This window comes from Chlamydotis macqueenii, chromosome Z (genome assembly GCF_036417535.1).
Source record: "Chlamydotis macqueenii isolate bChlMac1 chromosome Z, bChlMac1.mat, whole genome shotgun sequence".
Lineage (NCBI taxonomy): Eukaryota > Metazoa > Chordata > Aves > Otidiformes > Otididae > Chlamydotis > Chlamydotis macqueenii.
The window spans coordinates 72,402,886-72,428,454 of NC_141593.1; the positions used below are offsets into that span (position 1 = coordinate 72,402,886).

At 48.3% G+C, this 25,569-nt stretch overlaps 1 protein-coding gene across 5 annotated transcripts in view; it reads right to left on the bottom strand.

Moving 5' to 3' along the window:
* Positions 1 to 1,256: 1,256 nt before the first annotated feature.
* TMOD1 (tropomodulin 1) overlaps positions 1,257 to 25,569 on the bottom strand; it is a 36,354-nt gene continuing 12,041 nt past the window's right edge. For 2 of the 5 annotated variants that reach the window (XM_086770281.1, XM_086770282.1), the window contains exons 2-10: positions 18,323 to 18,486; positions 16,212 to 16,368; positions 12,761 to 12,880; positions 9,393 to 9,482; positions 8,760 to 8,890; positions 7,042 to 7,149; positions 4,723 to 4,866; positions 3,820 to 3,964; positions 1,257 to 1,931 (exon numbers count right to left, since the gene is read on the bottom strand). In XM_086770281.1, the coding sequence (XP_086626407.1) occupies positions 1,867 to 1,931; positions 3,820 to 3,964; positions 4,723 to 4,866; positions 7,042 to 7,149; positions 8,760 to 8,890; positions 9,393 to 9,482; positions 12,761 to 12,880; positions 16,212 to 16,368; positions 18,323 to 18,442 (1,080 nt within the window). In that variant the 5' untranslated portion in view covers positions 18,443 to 18,486 and the 3' untranslated portion in view covers positions 1,257 to 1,866. Of the gene's footprint in view, positions 1,932 to 2,704; positions 2,771 to 3,819; positions 3,965 to 4,722; positions 4,867 to 7,041; positions 7,150 to 8,759; positions 8,891 to 9,392; positions 9,483 to 12,760; positions 12,881 to 16,211; positions 16,369 to 18,322; positions 18,487 to 20,945; positions 21,095 to 25,569 lie in introns of those variants that run through there. The other 3 variants (XM_086770283.1, XM_086770284.1, XM_086770280.1) reach the window with 3 other exon arrangements.

Genomic DNA, 25,569 nt, shown 5'->3' on the forward strand with positions numbered 1-25,569 from the left:
TGTGTCTAGGCTTTCTTAGCACCATCAGGATTTCCCAGAATAAGATGCATTTATGTTCTTTTGAAGCCAGTGGAAGAGCTGAGCCTGTACCATGCAAATCTGAGTGGATGGCTCAGCTGAACCTGCGTGGCTTTGGTTTGATGATTTAGTTGAACATTTTGAAGTCTTCGCAGTGCATATAGAAGAAAAAGGCTATCTGCCAGTTTGCTTTCTTTTTTTGAAGTATGTTTTCAAGTATTTTTCTTCTGTATTCTTTTTGTTTTCTGGTATGGAACTTGCAGGGGGTGGGGGGAAGAAGCTTTAGTGAAGCATTTTATGGGACACCACTGGGGCATTTATTAAGAAGATTTAAAGAGCAACAAATATGTTTCGCACATTGCTGAAAGTAGCATTTCTCTGCTTCCTGGGTCAGAGCTAAATCATGCGTTGTATTTGTGCAAAAGCTCTGAAGAAATCTGTGGGACTTTTGCTGGAATAAGTGTAAGAGACTGCAAAACTGCACTTTTAAGAGTGCAGATGTGTACAGACAGTCTAGCAAGTGAGAACATATCTAGGACGTCATTAAACCGAGAATAAGGCTTCACTGCAGCAACACTTCTGCCAGGAGACTCTTCAAACCAAGCAGGATCCCACCCGCATTAATAGCAGGAGTTTTGGATGGGACAGTGCTGGGACCAATCCACTGCATATCTGTGAGCTACGCAAGCCTGTGGGGAATTCCTCCCAGGATAGACGACGGGTAGTAGACTGTCTGACCAAAAGCTGTCAGGCTGTATGCAGTGTAAGTTCAGCGTTGGGGTATTTCACTTAAAAGCTTTTCTAAACATTTGTTGCATTTATGCAGACACTCGGGACAGCATTAAAAAGAAGCAATCCCTAGCAGAACAGAATTTAATTAGTGGACATAGAATCATAGAATGGTTGCCATGGAACCCATGCCCTTGCCATGGGTTTGGAACCTTCCACTAGACCAGGTGCTCAAAGCTCCATCCAACCTAGCCTTGAATACTTCCAGGGATGGGGCATCTAAACAAAACAGTGAAGAGAGAGCATTTGACTTGAATTTCCAGTGAATATCTGGACATATGCTTTTAACATTAGGAAGCTGAAGGGAGTCGCTCTGGTTTGCTAATTAGTTTGGCATGGCAATCTCTGTGGAGTTAGGATTTGCATCTCATCTCTAGAAGTTTCCTTCAGACATGCATGGGATACAAGGATATTAACCCATCCTAAACCGCTCTGGTTTTGAGACTCCATTTTATAATTGGTGGCCTTAAGTTCCATTTAATCAAGGGGTGGAGATCAATTTTTTCTAAGCAACACAGGGATGCATTTGAAACAGCATCTCCTACTAACTGACTCAGCAAATGTTGGTAAAAAATTGTAATTTACAGTTCTTGAAATTAGCCATGTTTCCAGGTAGTAGAAGTGCTTGTTAAACTAGTTGCTCCTCTATAGTTACTTGAGATCAATTTGGAAAAAAAAAAATAAAGTATTTTTTTAATACTTCTATAATTTGTGTGGAACAGTTGTATCTTTCACTCATGCACACCACATCCTAACTGTATGAAACACCGTGCAGGAAGTTTATAGAAAAATTAGGTCCCAGCTTAATTAAGAGTCACTTTCACACTGGGATGTACTCTAAACTGAGATTGCATAAAATTGGCTTGAATAGTTTCCAACTCTACAGAAAACATGAACAGTCCTACTGGATAAAATCTTCAACTACAGCCACTAGTTAATTTAAACTGTTAGTGCATAAAACAGAGCTGAGGCACCACAAATACTCCGTCAAGGCACTTGTTGCCTTCAGATTTCCACAGTGTAGCAGAGATCACCGGGAATGACCTCCATAGGCAGGAACTACACTCCAGTTCTGCACTTGGGAAAAATAGGCCCATTCAACTCCGCAAGTCTTCTCTTCCTCACTGAAAAAGAAGAGGAAGAGGAGTCAGTCATGGCAACGGGAAGATGTGGATGGCACGCTTGGCTTAGCGCCCGTGGAATGGAGCTGAACAATATACTTTCTGCCAGGAAAGAAACAGGATAGCATCAGCTTCTGAATTCCTGCTTTAAGCAGCAGGCACAGCCTTACGCAGTTTAAAATCAAGGACAGTAAGATGAGGTTTCTGATCCTTTGAATTTTTAAGGCCAGAAGCTACTTTCAGCCTTACCTCCTTTATTCTACAGTTAATTAGATTTCACACAGTTTGTCTTTGTAATCTGACTTTGGCTAAAGCATCATCTGATGCTGACTGATGTAAAGACAGCAGGAGATGCATGCCTTTTTGCTAGTTTTTCTAAATTGTCATTTCAAATTAAAAAAAAAAATAAAAATCTATCTCATTTCTTACCTTAAGCCTTTAGCCTCTGGCCCTCTGATCATGGTTAACATGACCAATGCAGTCTCAGATCCACTTTAAGCTCAATTTACAGCTCTGACAGCTACACTCATGACTTTCAAGAAATGTGTTTGAGGAAAAAAATGAAAAAAAAAAGTATAAAGAAGATGCAGAAGTTAGCTCATGAGGATGAACGTAAAAGCCTTTGTCATTGGTTCATACAGAGCGTCTTAGAGAAAAGAAGCTATAGGACCAAAACCAAGTTCTGGTAGCATCAGGTGGTGGTAGGCAAGAGCACTGGAGCAGAGCAGAAGCAGAGAGCTATTGCTGACAGGGACGAAAATAAAGTTTTTCTATACTTATACATTGTCCAGGAGTGGAGCTGAGACGCTATTGCCAGAGACCGTCACACCGCTGAATATGAGCTGCAAACAAGAACCACATCAGACAAAAATGTAGATCTTAATGGTCAAAGAGGCAAAATGCACAACTGTTACATGGAAGGCAAGTTGTGAATTCCTGCCCTTAGAGCAGGAACATTTAAAACGCTAGATCCAAATCTTCCAGCTGATTACTTTGTACGCCAGGTGCTGCATGGTCATTAAAACCCTTGCTCTGTTCCACAGGACAGAAAATAGCAAGCCTTTCCTGGTGCAGCTCTCTAGTGACCAGGACAGAGTGCCAAGAGGGAGTTTGGTGCTGTCACGTTTGCAACTACCTGTGCCGTTAGGAACCGCAGAGTACAGCGTGGCTGGTACATCGGCCGCATTCAATGCTGCTCTGCTGGACTGATTTCCAGGGCTTTACAGCAGCTTGTAGCCAAGCAATGGAAAGCCTCTGCCGCATGCACCAGCTGAAACGGCAGCTTGCAGGCTTGCCCACCGTTTGCTTCACAAGCACTTCTGATCGCTTCATTGAGGGTATAAAGATAACGCAAAGCCACGTGACTTCCCGTCTCTCCCTAGAAACACTTCCAATTTGTTTTGCTGAAGGGGATGGGCCAAGTCCCACTGCTTTCAAAGTTCAACTCTACTACTTTTCATCTCCTTGTTAAACTGGGAATGAAGCTGGAGGAAGACAAGCAGTTGGCAGGAATCACAAGTGCTGGCAGCTCACAACCTGTGCGCCATATGCTGTATCACGCACCGTACTGAAGCACGTTAGCAGCTCTCGTTCCTTCCCAAGACTCACTGTTACTGCCAAAAACACTGCCTCTTCTAGGAGTTTCAGCTGCCCAGTGTCCCCAGGTTTGGAGAACAACACATTGCCTGCTCGACAGCAGCTGCGTCAGGGAACCAGTTGGTGAAGGCTGTTTTCCTCCTTGAGGGACAAGGCATCATCAGGCCCTTCAAGAGGTGATTTTAATTTAAGCACATCCATCAGAGCCTTCAAATGAGCAGTTCTCCCCTTCTCCCACCAGGAATTGCCCACAGGGCCTTCCCATGCTCCCTGGCTTGCAGCCAGCCCAACTCACCTAGGTCGTTGTTATTCATCATGGCATTGGAGGCACGGAGCCGGGGACCTTGCTGAGTGAAGTGGTACCCGAACTTCAGCAAGGAGGTGTTTTTTTCCAACATGTTCGCAATTTCCATTTCTACTTTGTTGCCCAAGGGTTGGCTCTTTCAAAAACATAAAACAGAAAAGCAAGCTAGTCAGGTCAGAGGGCGATACAGAGTGAGCACTCAGATCTGCCATCTCCACCCCTTCCCTCCTTCTTTGGATGTGTTGGTCCATCTGGCATTTCTGACTTGAAACAACTGGTGAAACAAACCACTGGCCTGTTCCTGGTACAACCGAGTGAATCTAACTGCTCCTCCAGTCGACATTCCCACAAGTCCTCTTTCCCAAAGACTTTATTTCTTGGACAGATCTGCAGCTAGGAGACATCTGGAGAAATTACGATTTTGAACTCCCAGTCACCTGTCCCTCAGCTCCCCATAGCTCAGCTGCTTCACTACTACCCGCTGGGCATCTAGGGGAGCAAAACTTGCCATGGTATCTGTACCACTGCACACTCTGGAGCTCTCCTTCTCTTGCCCTTGCATTGTAGCAAAAAAAAATTCAGTTCTACTATACAGACATTTTTTAAGTTCTCACAAGAGCTCAGAGCAAGGCATGACATCAGACAGGCGCATCACCACTTTCCAGGGCAGCACCAGGAACACAGAAAGCTGCTAGCACTGCCACAGCCTTTGTTAATCACTGTAGGTAGTACCAGATACTGCCCAGGAACTGCAGCAGAAACAAGGGCCTGAAACCTCTCAAAAGCAACCTGGCAGTGGCAGCTGCCTGCCACCTTCCTCCTTGACCAGCCACTCAATTTCCCACAACCAAGACATGATCACTTGATCAGAGGTCCTGCCCGCACACGCTTTACCTGGTTGTCGATGCGCAGCTCTACCAGCGACGTGTTGCCCTGGAGCGCTTCGACGACAGCCAGGACCCCCGAACCAGAAATGAAATTTGATTCCACGTTCAGGCTCTTCAGTATGTTATTGACCTTCAGCATTTCTGCCAGTGCCTGCGGGGAGAGGTGGGCGGGAAGAGCAGTCAGTCAGACAGGCAGGGGCAGAGCACCCCAGAGCAGCAGGGGTTTGACTCCCCTCACCTCTGGAGGACACCGGGAGGACTCCACATGCTGAGCAGTTTCACTGCCACCAGATGGGAAAGCTCTGTGTGTGGTTGTGATGGTTTAGCCCGAGTTACCACACAGTTTCTTGCTCACCCTCCCCAGTGGGATGGGGGAGAGAATTGGGAAGAAAGGAAAACTCCTGAAGATGAAGACAGTTTACTAAAATAGCAAAGGAAAACTACAATAATAACAGAATATAAGGATATTAAAATATATAAAATGAACAATGTACGTTTTCTCACCACCCGATGTCCCAATGACTGATACAGCCTGAGCAGCGATCACGGAAACGAAACCGAGCAGCAAGCAAGGGAGTGAAAAAGTGGGCCAGCAGGGTGGAGGGAACAATGCCAGCAAACGAGAGACAGATGGATGCCAGGAAGGCAGATACCCACCCTGGCCTGCCCCCACTTATATACTGAGCATGACGTTTATGGCATGGAATACTCTCTTTGGCCAGTTTGGGTCAATTATTCTGTCTGTCTCTCTCCCAGCTTTCCTGCATCTGCACGTTAATGAGACTTGGAAAGCAGGACGGTGTCCTTGGTCTCATTCACAACAACTCCTATCATCAGGGTGTTTTGTCAACATTCTTCACACATGAAATCCAAAACACACCAGCTACTGAGAGGAAAATTAACTCCGTCCCTGCTGAAACCAGGACAGTGGTGAAGGGGATTCCCCACTGTTCCAGTGGGATTCTTCAACGTGAGCATGCTGGAGGCCAACAGCAACACCTCGTATGGAGAAACCCATACAGCCATTCCAAAAGGTGACAGTCCATACCTGCGGCTGCCCAGTGACAGCTTCATGTGTCCCTTTTCTAAAGCCAGCAGGGTGATGGCAAGGATGTTGGCCCTGCCTCCTGCCTGACCAGCTCCTTCCCTCACTGCTCCTTCTCCATGGGGCTGAGTTGCTTCCCATCACAGCAGGCAGAGAGAGGAGTGTCTGTCTTGAACAACAAGGGATTCTCCATGTCCAAGATATCTTCCCAAGTGGCATCACAGCCATATCAATCACCTTTGCTTCCCTCAGCAGGTAAGATCAGAAGTGGGCTGGCACACGCCCAGCCTCCCGGGCCTGATGTCATGATAGAATTTCATAAGCTGCATGGGACAACCCATCTGTCCCATGAAACAGAAGGACCAGAAGGTGATGCCCAGGTGGCAGGGCTGACCTGCACTCATCCACACAGCACTTTGCTCCACAGCTCCGCTAGCCCTGTGCAGTGCCCCACAGGCCCTCCGACAGCTGCCTGCACAGGCTGCTGCCCCAGTCCAGAGTGTCTGAAATAATGTGAGGGCTGTATTCGCCCTCTAAAAAGAAGGTTTTTTCCAATAGGAAACTGGTGTGCACAGATGTCGGTAGGTAGGTAGGGGTAGCCTGGGTGAAGACAAGCAAAAATTGGCTGCAGTGGTGCTGGAGGAGTGTGCAAGGATGCAGCCTGGAAGGCAGCACAAGGGCCAGGCAGAACGCTTAGCAGCTCTCTGTGTCCTCACTGATGTTTAAGACCACTCACAGCAGCCAGAAAGACCATTTTTATCACACACAGAGGCCACGCATGAAAAAAATGCAGAGTCCTGCTTCTGCACAGGCCTGCACAAAGGAACATAGGAAAGAGAGCTGGAGCAGACATGTGCGAGGGGAGGGACGGGTGCGCACACAGCAGCGTACAGCTTTGTGCCAACAGAAACAAACGGGGTGGCCCTAATGTAGGATAAATCGAGAGAGACAAACCGCTTTTACAATGCCACTAGGAAGTCAGTTCCTGTCTCCCGCTCCTTTTTTGGGAGATCCTTGAGGACGAATATGAGACCGAACAGGATTAAAGGATCATGTCCTGAAATCTCCACAGCTGAAAAAGGAAGGGAAGGAACCAAAGCCTGTCTGTCATTGGCTTTCACCAGTGCTCCTGAAACTGAAGCACCTGCACTGAACGCCAGAGGTGCCGAACGTGCCAAATGCGACTGAAGGTGCAAAAGCAGTCAGTTAGTAACTCCGAAAATACCTTGTCCAAGAACAGCTCCCGTCACAACTGTAGGAAAATGAGCCAACAGTACTTACAAAAGCAACAGGATCATTGCTCCGTGTCCCCACTATACTGAATTTCTTCACGTAGGTGTTATTTTTCAGTGCTTCTGCAAAAGCTTTTAAAGTTGGTATGGGAATATTCTGTGAAAAGAAATGCAGGAAACTTGTGTCAGGCCACCATCCATATGAAGGAATACGCAACACGTTTAAACAATAGTTTAAATTTCTCATCAAGGTCAAATCACCAAATGCACTGAACTGATTTAGAAAGGGGTCGATAAATGCTTTTGTAAGTTCTTTTGCTATAATCAGCATGGCCTAAGGAGCACAGCAATGTCTTCATCCTATTTCTCGCTCTGCTGATAGCTCACTGCCTTCATTTGAAACTACTAAGATATTTGAAGCTCTGCTGTTTAATTTAATTGCCCAGAAACTCAGCTACTTAGGAACGCAGGCGTTGTGGGGTTGTATGTAACTAGGATCCATGCGCCTACGAAGCACTGTTCCTGCACTTTTTAATACTCATGACAGCACTGAGCAACATTTATGTTATGTTCAGGGAAATTTCCACCTATGGAGCCTGATCTAGAAAGACCTGAAATGACCTCCTTGGAGTACAAACCATATACACCTCTGACTGCTTTATACAGCTAACATTTGCCATGCTAGATCTCAGCCCTGAAAATAAATCCATGCTGCTTATTCTAAGTTTCTACAAAATCAGTATTTCACTTATCAAGCACTTCAGATACCCCTTTCAGATGCACAGTTTTTCACCTGTCTAAAATTTTAACTGCTATCCTCAGCTTGGACTTCTTGCCACGCCACCTGGATCCCACCACGTGGACTCATCTATAGTCAAAGCCATCTGCAGAGCCATAACACAGAGTCCAGCAGCTTATCATCTCCACTGCCACTCTCCAGTTCTCCAAACTATGTCCCAAAGCCATGAGTCCAACACACAGAAAGAGTGCCTGCCTGCCAGATCCTCAGCTTGGTGTCCTCAAGGGACATTCACAGTCACTAGCTAGAATCAAATATAAGAAAGTAAAAATCTTTCCATTACAGAAAGGTGCAGGTGGTGTGGTACAAGTGTTTTTTTAATGCACATGTGCAGTTAACCACATTCTTGCTATTTTAGTACATCATCATTCAATAGACCCCATAGGATGGGGGTCCTGGAGTCTGGGAGGACAGATGGAAATTGTATTTTTTAGTATGCGTGTGTCCCAGAGGCAACAGAAGTGGTGCTATGTCCTGATCTGCTTTCTACAAGAAGTAAAGGAGTCCCACAGAAGTGATGTGTGGGAGATGGACAGGGCTACCTGTGAGAAGGGAGGTTTCTTCATGTTTTCACAGCAAGTGTTAGGATTATGAAGCCTTTTTCCTCCCACCATTTTATCTTACATAAACAGCCCCTCCACCAAATGTGCCTGACTAAACCACTAAAGCAACCTAAAACACCTTTAACCAGACAGGCTGGAGGAGGGTCTCCCAAACTGCCCTCAATACAGCTCCACTCTTCCAGGCACCTGCAGGAGCCATCCTGCTACCAGCCCCACACTGTTGTCCCACAGCAGGTAACCATCCCTGCTGCCCAAAACGGAGATGGAAAACACCGGTATTTCTCGTCTGGCTACACACAGCGTTACGGTATTAGGCTGTGCAGCAAAACAGACTTGGTCTCTGCCTTCTGTGTATCAAATGTTTGGTCTTGTTATTAAGAGAGGAGAATAGAAAGAAGCAAATACCATAATATTGTTAAGGTTGACTTCCTCAAGGTCAGGATCATTGCTCTGTATTCGTTTCAGAGTTTCCTCCACATCCGTTGAGTTTGGTTCCTCATCAGGAACTGGTTTGTACTTCGTGGGCTTAATCACACCTGCAAGTGAAAAGCAAGATGTGCGAAACCAAAAGCACCCTGGGCAGCAGCAAGTTCCTTTTGGGCCTGTTTTTCCTCTTCCAGAAGTGTTGGGAGAGGGAAGCATGACCTGACAAACAGACGGAAAATGAGAGACTGAACAAGCCCTTGTCAGCTCCACCTATGCTCACGTGCATCCAGAAACGCAGCCTGGCACGGGGGCCAACCAGCACAGGACAGCCAATGGCTGCTGCTACGTGCTCTCAAGGACCAGAACCGGGTGATGAAGGGCACACTGCCTGCATGGGGCTGTTCCCTGGGCTGTGCTAGCTCCCAGACGGCTCCAGGGCAGCAGATGAGACCACACTGGCTTGCACAGGGCAAAGATGCACGAGAAACAGCCCCAGCAACCACAGGCTGCTCTGACACTCACGGCTCCGACCTTCAGCCTAAAAATAATTCCCACTTTGCTAGCAGCTTCAAAGCCAGACGCTGCAGCCTGCCAACACTCTAAATAACTTACTGTTGAGCCCTTCTTTGTTCACAATGGTGCTGCTCCCCAGTGCCTCATAGTACTGTTGGTTACTCATCAAGGTGTGCATGCCAAGGATGGCTACAGAAAAAGAAAAGGAGAACACAATTTGAGTTATTGCAGGTTCCAAAGCCAGGAAAAGACACATCACGTTGTGCTGCCTGGATGGGGGTCCATAGCACATTACCTTTCCCTGTGCAAGCACAGAACAACATACAAAGGTGGGACCAAGCCCCCGGCTGTCATAAATACACAACAGGGCTCAAATGTGCTCCCTCACTTTTACCAGTGCAGCACAATTCATAGGAGAAGAGGAACATCATCTTGCGGACAACAAAGAGACAAACAGCCAAGGCTTCCTAGTAGCTGACGTGATTCACATAATGCAAAAACAGCAAGAGGAAGACAATAAAACACAAAAAAAAAAAAAAATGCCAGTGGTAGGATTTAATCCAGTCCAGCAGGAGCCTGCACATCCTCATCACCCTTGCCCACCTGGGCATGTGCCACACACTGTGACAGTCCAGTTTTTGAGATGAGCTGTGCCCCACACAGAACCAAACTGACCCCTCAGGCAGCAACATACGAGGTGACTGTGATCCAAAGCGTGGCAACACACACCCTGGTTTTACTCAAAAAGTGGGGGTGGTGGTGGTGTGCTTTGGATTGATCTTTGTACGCTTGGAAGTTGACATTGTGAGAAGCTAAAGCTTTTCTGGCTCCGTTGAAATGCAGGAAGTCATGGTATGAACAAAATTCAAAGATTGTAAGAGCCCAAAAACCAAACTTCTGCCAATTTGTGTCTCTCAGCCTCATGCCTGCAAAACCAATATGCAAATGCACATTGAAACGTGCCCAGGGGGATCTGCTGACTCTTACCAGCTGCAACGGAGCAGTGGGAAACCAACGGCTTAGAAACATTTGGGGAAAGATTCTGTTTATAAAAACAACCCTGCTACTCACAGAAAGCTCATGTTTGAAACTAAACTGTGTTTTTAATCAACAACTATATGACCGTCTAAAGAAAAACACAGACATATGAATACTTGTTACAAACAGGCACATTTCAGCAAATATTGACCTCTGGATGGGCAGAGTGGTTAAAATAAAAAAAAAGGACAAATCTCTCCCTAAAATTCAAGCATGTCACCACAAAGCCACTTTGTTTTCCCATGAGGTGCTGCTGTTATGCTTGGTGGGCACCAGTCTCTCACCACAATTTGCTTGGTGCTTTGGCCAAGAAGGGCTGGGAGCTGCAGGAGAAGGGTACCCCTGGGATGCATCACATGAGTGGCATCTGTGACGGTGACAGCTCACCATCACTCCCAGGTCTGGGTTGCACAGGCAGGGCAGCCTGCAGCAAAGGGTGTCAACTGAAACCACCATCCACTTCCCCACACTCCGCCGAGCACATCCCTGGTTGGACTGCACAGAGCCAAGCACTCTCCAACTGAAAGTCTGAGTGAGGCTGGGCACTCTGAGTTTGCTTGTTTGTATTTTAGCCAGCCCTCTTCTCTGCCATGTGCTCACAGCTGAAATCTTCAGGAGTGCAGCACAGCTTGGAAAAGTAATTTGCAGGCTCAGCATTTTGGGTACACCTATACACCCCAAACACAGCTTACCATGACAACAAAATCTCTCCACCAGCCAGGACTATGGATATCTGGACTGCAAACAAAGGGAAGGATCTGCTCTTTTGATCATGCCAGGTTTTCTGGGGCTAGAGTTTGTGCTGGTAGACAAGAGGGACCTGCTGTTTGTAAGTCTGATGCTTACTGTGTATTATCCAAAGCAACTCAAGCAGAATGAATGCATCCAATTTCTGCCTCCCCCAGCTGACCGAAGGGATGGGAGCCCTTCCAGGACTTGCTGGGAGAGCTATCCTACCGGCCTTGCCAAGGGAGGGATCCAACACACCACGGCTGACAACGAGCCCGGCTAAACATGCAGGAGCTGTTTCACAGCCTTAGCAAACTTGGAAAAGCAATGCTGTCGCTGTCAATATTGAGATATCAGCACAGCTTGTATCACATCAGTTCTCCTGCTGCCACTTCAAGTGTATTCTCCCAACAATAGCAGGACAAGCTGCCTTGAACAGCATTTCCCTGTGAAAATAATCACTGCATGGATCTGGAGCTAAGAAAGGCAGATTTTATAAGATAGAGCTTTATAGGACTCTGGGAGAACAGTAAAAAAGCAAAACCCAGAGATGCAACGCTTGGCCAGGGTACATATGTTGGAAGCCTTAATACAGAAACACATTTCTAAGCCAGAATACGATATTATTATGTAGAACATGTTGAGTTGCTGTGGTTTTCTACAGCCTACCTTACAGACATCTGGCAAGGAGGATACTGCTAGGGAGTATGGAAGTCTGAAGGAGGCAGAACTGGAAGAAGCAGCCAATAGCACTGAAATATTCATCAACTGCTAGACCATGAGGGGACATGTGGCTCCTTTGGCCAAGGCATGTCCTATCCCAGTCACAAAGCTAAGTCCACACTGCTGCCTTCAGCAAGACACCAATATTGGCAGCTCTAAAGCGGCAGAGCAATAAGGCTTGCAAGGGGTCGTCGCCTCTACGCAGACAACACCGCCTGAAAAGCAGTAACGGGACACTGCTTGAGCTTACCTGGCGTGGAGGCGTAAAGCCCTCAGACAGGGACCATGCCTGTCCTTCATTTGCACGAGGCGTCTTTACCCTGGTGAGCAGCATGCTGTCAGGGCTCAAACAGCACCTGCAATCGCCCTGTCCCCCTCTCCAGCTCACTGTGCATTCCAACCTGCTTCTCAGTCGTCATGAAGTACACCAGCCTTTGAATGCTGGATTCTCCCATCCCTCAGCTAACACTCACTAAACTGATCGACCACACAAATCGCCAAGAAATCTGTAGCTTTAAAATGTGTTGGGAAAACAGCAGCCCTGAGCATCCATTGAAAGACTGCCCTAACTTGACAACTCCTTTAATAGGTTGCACACGAAATCCACATTCTCACTGGGTCTGCTTGATCGTTTCCTACGGGGTTGGCTGGGAGAAAGCCATGCCTCTGAAGGTGGCGGGCTGTAATTTGCAAGATTCGGTCGCACAGACAGGAGAAGAGATCAAAGAGCATGCTCTGTTCCCTTGATAAATTCTTCTCCCTCCTCAGCTTTGGTCCATGCTCCTGATTAAATCACATGGGCTGAGAGAAACTTTAAATATACACTTCTTATTTAACAAAGAAATTAATCCCGTCAAAGCTGACAGCATTCACATAAAACACAAAAAGCTCAATAGCTCATTTCCCACAAAAGAACAAACAAAAAGAAACTAGTAGTTGAACAACGTGAGCCCCTAATTCATGAGAAACTATTTTACCAGCAATGTCACAGAGCTCTGCATCAGAGGCATTAGCGAGGGCTTCCTCCAGTTCCGGCTCCAGAGTCACACTTTCCAAAACAGGATCCATCGGCTTCTGCTTGGGGATCCAAGCTTTTCCTATAAATGCAAAGTGAGGTCACTCTCAGTATAGCCATAGCACCTGTTTCACAACTTGCCACGCGGATGCATTTCCATGGGGTGAGATTTGCACAGTGGAAAGGACAGAGGGGGCACAAGGACCTAGAGAAAAATCAGTGGAGGCACCGAATCCCATCCCATCAGCCGGTCTGAGTCCTGCTCCGATGTGAGCCAGGAGGCACCTGCCAGACACCTCCATCTGTGGAGCTGGACTCTGCCAGCAGCGCAGAGGGCTGCGTCTACAAAAGCCCAATAGCACATTTGTACAGGACAATGACGTCCAACGCACAGGATGCAGAAAGCCACGCACAGCCTGACCCTGCAGGACTTCACTTGTTTGAAGGCTGCATAAAAGGGATGGAGATGGGCCAGCACCCGCATGGACCAAGGGAGGCCAGTGGCTCCGGATCCAGCCCTGTGCAGGATCAGTCCTGCCACTGAGACAGCTCCTGCTGCTGACTCCAAGCGCCGGGTGACAGAGCAGATGGCACGTTACTCAAAAGAGGGTGGAAGGGAGCTGGTGGAGAGGGTCTGGCAACAGGCAGGGATAGCAGTCGGTTGTCCAGCCAGCACACAGGATGCAAGAAGGAGCAGGGTAAGGGCACCTGGTCTGGTTGAAGCGGGAAGAGACACAGAGGGCATGGCATGGAGACCTCCATGCTCTCTCTCTGCCAGGATAGCAAGAGGCCAAGGAACAGGCCTTTTCCCTACAAGTCAGAGGGGCAAAGCCAAGGTGCAGCTGGTAATGCAAAGCTCCCCATCTTGGCACTCCCCCATCCCATCGCTCGGGATGATCGGTGAGCAAGCCACCATCCTTTCTGTGCTGGAGCCGGCTGCATCCCAGGGAGACGGGGGACAACGGGCAGGGTTGATGGCACTGTGTGGCTGCTCCCAGCTCCTAACCGATAGCAAAGCCAACAGGCGGGCAGATCTCTTTGTGGAGACTAAAAGCCTTAGATTTCACAACAGGACACCTACCTGTGACCACCCCCTGCCACCAAAGAAAAGAGAGGGGCTCACGGTGTTTTAACACACCTCAGCAGGGAGCAGTTTGTTGGGTAAACCCAGTGCTGCTGCAGGATGGGAGTAGGAGGAGGAGGGATCCCAGAGCATTTCGGAGCAGTCCCCTCCCCTGAAATAGTCCAGGATCACTGCTGAGAGATAGCGAGAGCAAAGCTCTCGGCCTGGCATGCCAGCCAGGACTATTTTTGTCCCCCCTCTGAAACCAGAGTCAGCAGCACCAAAGGGGAGAAACAAAGATCCTGCTGCTCAGGGATGCGCAGGAACAGAAGGGGCTAAATTTAGCCTCAAGGAAGAAGCAACTGCGCTCCGGGCTCCTCCAGTACGAAATGGAGGGGGCTATAAACAGCCTTTTGCAAAACAGCCCATCTCCTGCCCACGTGCTGCCGCCCTGACGAAGAGGCGAGGAATCTGCCTCCTGGGACACAGCTGCTCTCACAAAAATAGGCAGAGCGTCATGTGTGCCTGCACGGACGGGCACCTTCTGGGTACTCTGCAGCAAAAATGTCTGGGGAGGGCTGGCCCCCTCAGCTCGGTCTTGGTGCGGAGACCCGGAGCCATTGTCCCACCAGAGACGCAGCTCAGCAAACCATACACATCATCTGGTTAGTTCAGCGGGGAACAGGAAAAACGGAAAACTTAATTCTGCCGTCACACAGCAACTCCTTTTGACATCTCAGTGTCATTGAAACTTCTGGGTTTTAATTTCAGAAAGTTAGTATCTCAGTGGTGCTTTATTACAAGTTTGAACTTTAAAGTAAATCGTGCATGCAAACGCAGCATTGTATGTCATAATACAGCACGTACGCACACACCAACTCCTGCCCTGTCCAGCAGCATGGCTAGGGAGAGCACCTCCAATGGCAAACTAGTAAATCACCCTCCGAACTGCAAACCTGGTGATTTATTTCCAGCTCTGCCACAACTGTGGATATGTAACCTGCCATCTCTGGCTCACAGTCAATGTACGTAGTGTCTTCACTCAACAACGTGTCACAAGTGAAAATATGTTTAACGTGTCTGAGATCACATCAGGTTGAAATATGATTAGCTCAGACCAGAAGCTGAAAACTCAAAAAGCCCAAAATGCCTTCGTCTCCTGCAGAGCACTGCTACTACCTACTGGGCTAGCCAGGCAGGTACCCAACGCCGGGCTGGGGTACATGTGAAGTCTGAATCACTCTTCCTGATAGCGCTCAATTTACTCTTTTTGTTTACTTCTTTCAAGGAGAACTCATTAGTTTTGCTAAAAATATCACCTCAAGTTTTATTAAATGGACAGATCTACCACCAGCTCCTTCTCAGAGAGGGACGTGGATCAGTAAGGAGGCAGCTCTGAGAAAGACCTCAGCTGGGAAACATGCTCACATGCCCACATTTCCATGCACTTCTTTTTTGATGTGGGGCAACCTGCGGTGTGAACAGCGTACAACCAGATCTTCTGCTGCAGGGGGACTGTGGTACAGAGGGGGACACAACAGCAGAAAAAAGCTACTGAGAAGCACCAGGAACACAGAGACAAGGTCTGACCAGACCATGTCCCATCTCAGATGATATTCAGAGTGCTAATGGGAGCAGCAAAGTCCTTTGGATAATGGGACATGTCCCAGGAGAACAGGAAAAGATGCTAGAAGGAGAGAAAAGAGAAGAAGCAGAGCAAATCGCTTGCTCATAGGCTCTAGGGACATGCAAAGCAGGGGTGCAGCTACCGCAGCAAGGTATGGTGCAGGAAGACAGAAACATGCAAGCTGCAGGAGACTGGGAAATGAGGCTGGGATTGTCAAGAAGCGATGAAGACTAGATGGGAACTGTTGGGATCACCACTGCTAATGGGAGCTGTGGATCTTCTCAATACCAAGATGAAGTTCAGAGTGTAGGGATGGAGCATGAAAGGCAACAGTGGAAGACAGATCACAGCCTGCAGAGTTCACATGAGGACAGGGCAGAGGAAGAACAAGAGAGGACAGAAGGTGATGTCCTCCCCAGAGCCTGAGGCAGCTGCAGTGGGATGTGGATGAAAAGAGGCTGCACAGTGGTCCAGCCTCTGTCCATCACTTAACAATGTATCAGGTGGCACCCAAATCAGCAAGCACGTGGACCTCTTGGGCACAGCCCAGTTTATTAGCCAGCCTGGTTGGTGCTAGACAGCAGAGAGAGCAGATCTAGCACGTCAATGGGTGCTTCAAAATGAAGCCGGGCTTAGCAAAGCGGGTCAGATACAACCCTTCTGCTGTGAGCTCACTGTGCCTTCACCGTGACGCACTCAGCACGGTGCAAAGGATGATCATACCTCTCTTTTCACCCGTGAAAGGAACCAAGTCTTCTCTGTCTTTAACATCCTTCGCCTGCTTCTCTAGGTGGGCCATGAGTTCCTCCCTTTTGAACGGGCCGGTTGGTGGCTTTTGCGTCTGATCCCGCTGCCTGAGCCCCGCCGGCAGCAATGCGTTCTTGGCACAGAAGGGAGAAACACCGGTTATCTCTGCAGACCATGATCCCCTTCCATCAAACGCTCTCCCCTCTACATCGTCCTCATTGCACTTTCTTACACATTGCTGGACAATTTGCTCTCCTTGTGTCAAAGGTTATCTCCATCAAAGGCCACTGATTCCCACATCGTCTAAGACATGTGATGCTCCTTTCCCACTCCAATTTCAAATGCTGGCTCCCTTACAAGATCTCTATGCTGCCAAGTGGATGTTTCTCTACAACAGCAGCTCCAGCCCTTTCTCTGGGGGCTCTCAGCCATCACCTCCTGCTCCTCTTAGCCTCTTCCCACACCGTCACCATTTCTGCTGCCTCTTCGCAACAGTCACAGTGTCAGAACCAAGCTGCTAAATTCATCTGACCTCCTCCCTATACTAGTCTGCCCAAGTGGCCACATGCCCCATGTGCCCCAACAAGAATTAGCTCAGGGAAATCCCATGGTCTTTCACAGAGCAGACCAGAGAGCCGAGGTGGTATCTCCTGCCTTTTACAATCCATATCAAAACTACAGGCAGGGTCTCACAGAGAAGGTCACTCCATTGCAGAGCAAAATCCCTGCAAACCTCAGCCCTTTTTCAAACTGCCTCCTTGTTATTCTGTCACATTAGCCACCATGGGAAGTTGCTTTGTGTCTAACACACACGGCACGTAAGCACCTGCTTATATTTAAATATAGAACAGCCTTAATGCAGTAAGTACGACTATTCCCAGATTTGACACTAAGCACGTTCTTTAAAGCTTTGCTGGACAGAAGTCAACATTTACTTTTTAAGACATCCAAGGTGATTTTGAACAACACACTGTTTTTTTTTCATGCCCGCCTAATAAAAGAAATTCATTATAATTTAAATCTGTATCAGTGAAAATCCTGGGAAGGAAAATGACTAATAGGAACCAATTAGACTCTGGCAGCCTTGGAGGGCAACAGAGGAGAACGGTGCTAATGCAGAAGTGGGGAGGCATAGGAAATGGCTTGGTTCCTCAGGCTTCATGCCGTGGGAGGTGACCGTCCAACCTTCATGCTTTAACTGCTGTACTCGATCTACACCTGTACTGACAGATGTTCGCGATTATTTTACTGTTCTGCGTATTTAACAGAATGATCCCTGATGCTGTGCCTTCCAAGGCAGTTGTAACCAGCCCATCCACCCATACGCTTAATCCTAGGAGCTAGCGTGCCACCTCTTAATTATTTTCCTGTGTTGCAATTAAAAACACTGATGATGCAATCTACACTGCCCATCATTTCCCCCAGAAACACTAACTGCACGTTGCAGGAACAATTTCTCACTTGGCAGTGCCCAGCCTCATCATCTAACGTTGCCGTAACCCAGAGGCTTGCCAGTTGGCTCCGCGCATCCCCTGCTAGGGCCACAGGACAGCACAGCCTCCAGAAAGCTTTCACTGCTTGGCACCAGCACTTTGCATATGCATAGCTCCTACTGATGTTGGGAGGTTGCTAAAAAGCAATTGTCCCATTTTGCAAAACTCTGGGATTTGGATTTCTGCCTATCTGGAGGAAAATACAGACTATTTGAAGTTTGCCAGGAAAAAACCCACAAAACCCCACAAAACCCAAAATGTTCGCTCCAAGGTGGCCTGACCAGAAGCAGAGATTCAGTTTCCCCAGGTTTTCTGCCCTGCACCAGCTCAAATGTGCTGCAGATCACAGTGCACGTCACAGCGGAGCACGCCAGGGTAAGGGCAGGGAAACATCACAGAAAAAAAGTCCCGCACATCGCCCATGCTCGCAATGGCAAAACTGCTTCTGCTCATCTGTCAACAGTCTCTTCCATCCTTGCACTGCGTACAGGCTCTGCAAAGGATCCCACTTCCCACTTAAATACGGATTACTAACGCAGCCCCCACGACTACTGAGATTTACCACCTAGCAAACCTCGTGTAAAAATGACTTACATCAGGATCCAGCTCTTCCAGTTCATTCTCTAACTTCCTGAGCTCCTCCTCTGTCAGAGCTCCAAGGATCTTGTCTTCATCCAGGTCTCGGTATTTTTCTAGCTCCTTTCTGTAAGACATCTTAGAGGAGTCTCGTGAATCTCACGTTTATGCTGAAACAGGACCTGAAATGAAAACAAGAAACGTAACACTGAATACATGAAACACGACACTGCAGCCTGGCTGGTCAGGGAAGGCCGAATACCACCGAGTTGCAGAAGATTTATGCTTGAAGTATGGCTGGCTTCAAAGCCAGGGCAGATTGGTCAGACCCCCCCCCCCCCACCGATGTATCCTACAGGCAAGTAACGGCCCGTGGTGGCGACAGCGGCACAACTTCAGTCGCTCACTGCCCCATCACAGACTCACAGGGCAGCACCGAGGCTTTGTACAGGACCCTGGCTACAGATGTCTTTCTCCAAGCAATGCTAGATGTTAACGAAGTGTCCTAGGTATTTATTTCCTTGACGGACAATAAAGCACAAATCATCAAGTCTGCCACTCTCATGCCCTTACAAGCCCCCAGTAACACCTCCCTGCACATGGCACCCCAGGTAACGTCACCAGGTGGGAAAACAGATTTGTAGCATCACTGAGTACCTCTGAGCCCCACAAACCTCCATGAGGCTACAGCGCGCAGCACTCCTTCCCATGTTTTAAATCCACAAGGAGATCAGGAAGCATTATCCACTCGTGTTCAGGAGCCTGCCAGTCAAACGTGCTGCTTAGTGACCCACCTTCCCCGAGGCAACACGTGTTTGCACGGCCGCAAGCTAAGCAGCTGACCTGAGTGCTACCGCACATCCAAACCAACCCTTCAAGAAGAGAATTGGGAGTAACGTGCTAAACGACCTATCCCAGATAATCCTTGCTGGGCCGGGGGTTTGTCCCACGTTGCCTCACATGAAATGCCATACACAATCACACGTAACTGGACCTCTGCCAGCTCTAAAAGACTGTGGCAGACCTTTTACGAAGGTCAACTTGTTTAAAATACGCAGGTGCGTTAAAAATAGGCTCACTACAACACACAAGAGCATACCCAACTCTGCTTTTTTTCTGAAAGTTTCCTTCTGTTCCATAGCACTGTTCCAATCTTTTTTCTCAATTTTTGTAGAGAATATTGAACTCTAGCTAATTTCAAGTTACTTTTCCTACAGCTTAAAAAGTTTTACTATTATCTCAAGTGGCACTTGCACTGAAATAACAGCAAGGCCTGTGCGTTTTTCAAGGAGCCAAACATCTTTTGAGTTTCTATAAATGGCCTCTTTTCAGCTTCTGCGGCGCATCAGAGCCCTGCCCCGAGCCACATCTCCCCAGCTTTGCCCGTCCTCTCAGGGCAGATCACGCTCTTATGATCGCTCTTCATTAGCGGAGAACGTCTCTTTATGCAATTTACAATGCAGCTGCTCTTCCAGATAGGAAAATTATCTTTAGCTTGGCCACAAAAGGGCACACTAACGCACACATGGCTTGACAGCAAGCCCTTAAATATAGAGCCGTCATCTGGTCAGACGTTCGGTTTCCCACTGGTGTGATGGCAATTCCTGCATCACTCGCATTCCTGCCACTCGCCACTTTGGAGGTGGAGCACCAGGAGACGGTGCCTCCTTGGTGGCAAGAACAGCACCGAGAGCTGAGAGGGTGAAAAACCAGCTTTTTGTGGGGCTGGTACGCCAGGTTGACTGTGGGCACGGGAGGCGAGGGCAACAGGAGGGTGAAGAGGGAAGCATGGGCTGTGGGGCTCAGTGGGTTTGGCTGAGCGAGGCGGTCGGGACCCCAGCACCCCTGCGCTTTACTAGTGAGTGCAGGGCACCTCAAGCTACGAGACCGATGTGCAGCGGCCACACAACCGTGTGCCCATCAGGCTGGGAGCCATCTCCCGCAGCTCAGTCCCAGCAAGGCTGCCCCTCTGATGGTAGCACAGCCTTGATAACAATCACCCACGAAGAAACGCACATCGTTAAAACCATTATTACTTTTACTGTGATGCAGGAGATCCTAGAAAAGCAGCCTGGACCCAGATCTGGAGATGCCCTGTGCCACTGCAACCTTAGGTCAAAGTGCATGAGTAGTCTGTGTTTTATACTCAATTTTGACTCTTCTGCCATGGAAGGAGCTGGAGCTAAGAGCAGGCAGCAAGGCAGAGGATAACCCACCCCAGGCTGCTAAAATCACCTGTATCGGCTTAAAATACTCACACCTGCCATGCACACGGCAATGTCCATCTTAGCTACCTGTGGACAACTACTCCCAGAGGCAGCCACAGCCCCTTCTGACCAATCCAGGGGGCCTGCAAGCGGCAGCTCAGCTGGGACCAGGATGCAGCCTGCGCAGGGCTGACCTTGTCGCATCCCGCCCGAAGGACAGAGACTGTCAGCACCGAGAGGCGAAAGGCAAGACAGATGCCGAATGTTAGTCTGTGCAGGCAACCTTGCTGGAAAACACACCAGGTTTCAAAGCATCTTGCAGAGATACGAAGCCGGGGCTGCATATAGCAAAGGCGCTGAGGGTTGAGGACAGGTGCAGAGGCTGCTGAAACACAGCTGAAATCCTCGCGGGGAGAATTTTGTTTGCTACGTACCCCAAGCAGAGCTGCCAGGAGGGGACAATGCCCTCATAGCCTCTTCGGTGCAGATGACAACGTGCGCAGCTCCCGTGGAGAGTGCCTTGGGAGCGCTAACTGTTCCCGTGGCGGCAGGACGTTTCGTACCGCTCCCCAGCCCGCGGAACAAGCTGTGCAGATTTAGTGTTGCGTCCTCCAGCACAGCCTCCAGGACCAGTACATTCGCTGGCTCTCCCTTATCACCACATCCCAGGCCTCTTCTACCCTATCTTGCTAATGAGTGCTGGGAGAAAAAGCAAATAGCTCGTCTGCTGTAAATGACAAGAGGGCTTTATACTGCCAAAAATAGGAAAGCAGGTAAATTCTGCCTAAGCACAATTGTTTTCATTCAGACAACGTGCTGAAACAGCAGCCTCCACGAACAGCTCTCCCTGGCCCGTGCCAGGGTTCAAGCGTGGTTTAAAACAGGATGCTCTGCATCTGCACTCCAAAAAAAAAAAAACCAAGTTCCTCCAAACACAACTGCAATTTAAATTTTAAATTCACATACTTCTGGACATTCAGGAAAGAGTTATTTCTAATTCACCACAAATCTGCTCCATCAAATCTCTCCTCAATGCCTTCCTAAGATGGCAGCTTTGATTTCTTGCTATCTTTCATTAAACCTACCAATATACTTTTAAGTCAATCAACGAAGGAAGCATCACAACAAAATATACACATAATATATAGAAGCTGTTCAGGACTGACACTGTTACAGCCTTATATCGTCAAAATATTTGAAATTCATGTTGACTAGCAAGACAGCAAGATATTAGGTCTCATTGTCTGAAGTATTCATCAGACAGATTAGAAGACAGCCCAAATGCTCGCACTTCGTAAGTCCGAACGGCACACAAGTCAGTATGCACGAAGACCAATAACAACGTTCAAGGAGAAAAACTAAATCAGAAGGGAGATAACAGAAACCACAGGTCATTCACAAGGAAGACTGTTCCTACCATGAATACAGGAAAACAAATCCAAAAAAAAGGGCAACATTTGTGATTATGAGGGGGATGGAATAGTTTCTTTCTGAAAACCGCTGAAGAAACAAATGGATGCTGTAGAAAAGTGAAAACAAAAAGCATCCCATACGACACTGGAAATGCTCCTTTCACCGCTCTGCACCTGTTTGGCCCCTCTGCAGCGCTCTGCCCTTTCTGGGGCACCGAAACCAAGAGCAGCACCAACCTTGGTGCAGGGAACCTGCGCACAGCCAGGGAAGGTGGCCCACACGGGACCACTGTGTCCTGTCCATGGTGGAGAGCAAGCACAGGGAGGTAGTTGTGCTCCTCAGGTGGGGGAGCAGGGAGGGCAGGAGCAGGGCAGCAATGGGCTCAGGATGCAACAAGCTGCTCGGGGAGGCTACGGAGCAGACGCCGAGCCAGGGATCAGCAGGATCATCCCTTGATGCTCCCGCAACCCCAGGAAAAAGAACAAATGAGAAAGCAGAACTGAGTAAAGCAACAGAAACAGCAGCGAGCAACTCCAAGAAAACACAGAAATGTCATAGGGAAAACCCAGAGACCGATTTCCCCGGGGTGCTGTGTAACACGGCGTGACGGCGGCCTTGCGCACACCTGTGCTGGTAAGCCCAGCCTCCAGCCGCACGAACTCCCGTGTGCACCGGCCCGCTAACAGCAGGAAATTACAGAAACCCCTTTTCCCTTCACAGAAGGAGAAAGAGCAACTAACCGCAGCGAAGATACAGGGCTTTTCAGTGATAAATTCTGTTATCAGTCCAATCTGACCCCGATTTCAGGGTTTTGCGGCAGGCTGCAGCACGCGGCTGTCAATTCCATGGCCGCAGGGATTGCGGCACGCGGGAGGGTTTGGTGCATCCCAAGTCACCAGCCACACCAAACCGCCAGCAAGGGGCAGAGGCCAACGAGAGCCATGGCTGAAGAAACAGACATCCTACCCCAGACAACCCTCAAATCTACTGGGAAAATTTCAGTGCTTTGAGATAAGAAATCAGAGCAAGGGCTTGGTTTCTGAGATAAGGAGGTGGCCACAAGCATCACCAGCATAGATATCGATGATTCTTGGAAAAACTGCCAGGTTTGAAGGCAGGCGGCTCTTCAGGATGAAAGCTGGTTTTAGACAGCACCGGAGGCAGGAGTTAACCTTGTGAGGGACAGCCTGGCTCGAGAACAATTCCTGGTTTACTCATGCAGGGTTTTAATTTATGAATTTTTTTTCACAGCTTAAGTATAGACCTAAACCATAGTTCAGAGCTATCATTTTTAGAGTATAAAAATAATAAACCAATGTCAACCAGCCCCTCTGTAATTGCTGCAATTTCTTCTTTCTTTGCTTTGACTTTTAGTGTAACTTCAAAGATAAATGCCAGGGCCTTTTTTGAGAAACTACACACACCTCAAGTGATCATTTCCTATAAACTTAAGAGAAGTTAAGCACTTTCTGTGCACACACTTAGACCTCAGTGAATCGCTCAGGTGTAAATCCAAGACGCAGATGATGGAGCAAATCAGCTCCAGCTGGTTTCCTAAACGAGGACTGTATTTTTATGTGGCTTGTCAGTCCTCTATAAACCTTAAGGCCATTAGCTCACTCAACTGAAATCTCGTACAGGACTCAAAACCTCATTTCTTGTCCAGCTGCACACGTTCAAGTGAACAGACTTTGTTCTCACTAAACGCCTGCTCTTCGGCTTGGAGAAATGAAAGGAAGACAGGTATCCAAAGACACCCTTTTAAGGGAATGGTCTCCTGCACGTTTCTTCTAGATTTTTTTTTCAGGCTGATCTCATTTTCTCAGCCAGAGAGGAAAGTACCTTTCTAACAAGCCATAAGTGCAGACCCAGGTGACAGCATCAAGTGCTGTTGGTCTGCTTGGGCTCTGCCTCACCACCTTGAAAGTACAAGATGTCGAAATGTCTTCTCCTAGACCTTCCTCTCTCCTCACGTGACAGCTCACTCAGATCCTAACTCCATACTCAGAAACCACCTGTACCTCCTGGCCCTCCTTTCCTCAACACCCCTGCAGCCTGCAAGCCAACAACTCAATACTGGCTCTTACCAAGTGCCCTTTCGTACCAGGGCCATCCAGCAAATAGCCCAGATGTTTGGTGACCAGGCAACACGTAACGGGGTCAAGCTCTGCCAAAGCCCGGATACAAACCATTCCAGCTTTTCACATTTTTAAGGCACACACTTGTAAACACAATTATATGTTCTCCTATTGGGGGTGAGGTTCTCTCATGCACCTGGCATGTGCTTAATTGCTTAATTACTAATCCTTACAGAAAAGCGTGTGGGCACACTTGAGCCATTAGTGACGCCGTGCACTCAGTTCCTGCTCTGTAACTTGAACCCTTCCACTGGGAAACTTCACAGCCAGTACAATCTCCTCTGAAAAGAGATCCCGGGTTTCTTCTAACTTCTGTTAGTCCTCGGAAGGACTCCCGCTTCTCTGTCACACTGCGTGTGACACAGGTGCTGCGTGAACACAGGAGCACAGAGGTTCCTGTCCTGCAGTGGGCTGTGCCTCAGACCCTTCAACAGGCGACGGCCATGTCCTGTAAAACAGAAGCCTGGCCAGATTACCTGGAGCAAAGTGCAGTGAACCATTAGTAACATACCTACGCCTGCATCTTCCTGATCCCACCCCACTGCTGGTGTGGCTGAAACAGAGGAAGTGAAATGCGTCATCAAGGTGCAGCTAATAAGCCCTAGATAGGCTGATAATGAACGTGGGAGCAAAATGAGTACTGTTCCAGCAGCAATGAGCATCTGGGGTATGCTCTGCACCTCATCTCAATAAGACATTCAGCAGAGGTGGGACCCTTACACAATCCTCCAAGGCCTGAGGAAACAAAGATACCACCTCCGTCTGGGAAAGCAACTGAACCGCACCACGCAAAAACGGGGCAGAGCTCTGGGGAAGCATTCCTGTAGCCTTGTTTCCATCCATCTCCCAGGACACCTGCTACTGGTCGCTGCCAGCCCAAGAATTCCAGACTGGACAGACTTTGGTCTGACCCAGGACAGCCTCTGATAAGTGTTTATGTGATTGACCATGGAGAAGCAGGAAGAACTCCCTCCCAGGAGGGTGATGCAGCTCTGGGACAGAGCACTAGGGAGATGGGGTCTCCATCTTTGGGGGTTTTTAGACATGGGCCATATGAAACCACAACATCCTTGGCAGAGGAGAGATCTGCTGTGAGCTGGGATGGATTTAGAGAACTGCCACACCACCGGCAGTGCTGGGGTCCTGTGATAAAAACCATGTGGCCATTTAGCAACATGGAGCCATGGAAGACAATTTTTATGTCCTGTTTCTTCCAAGAGTCAGTAATTTTACAAACTAAACATTTTTTGACTACAAGTCCCTGCTCGGAATAAAGAAGTGAAGACAGAGTCTTCCTAGCTCATGATTTGCAAATGGCTGTCAACTATAGAGTCAAAAATCAGAAACCAGACCCCAGCCTCTTCCCCTTGAGCCATGCTGGGCTTTCACAAAAACTCCACATGCCTGGAAAAGTGAAGCAGCAAACAGAAAAGTAAAACAATTCATCTGCAAAGGTTACGTTCACTAGCACATCGCTCCCGGGTGAGGAGTTATACATCTAGCAATA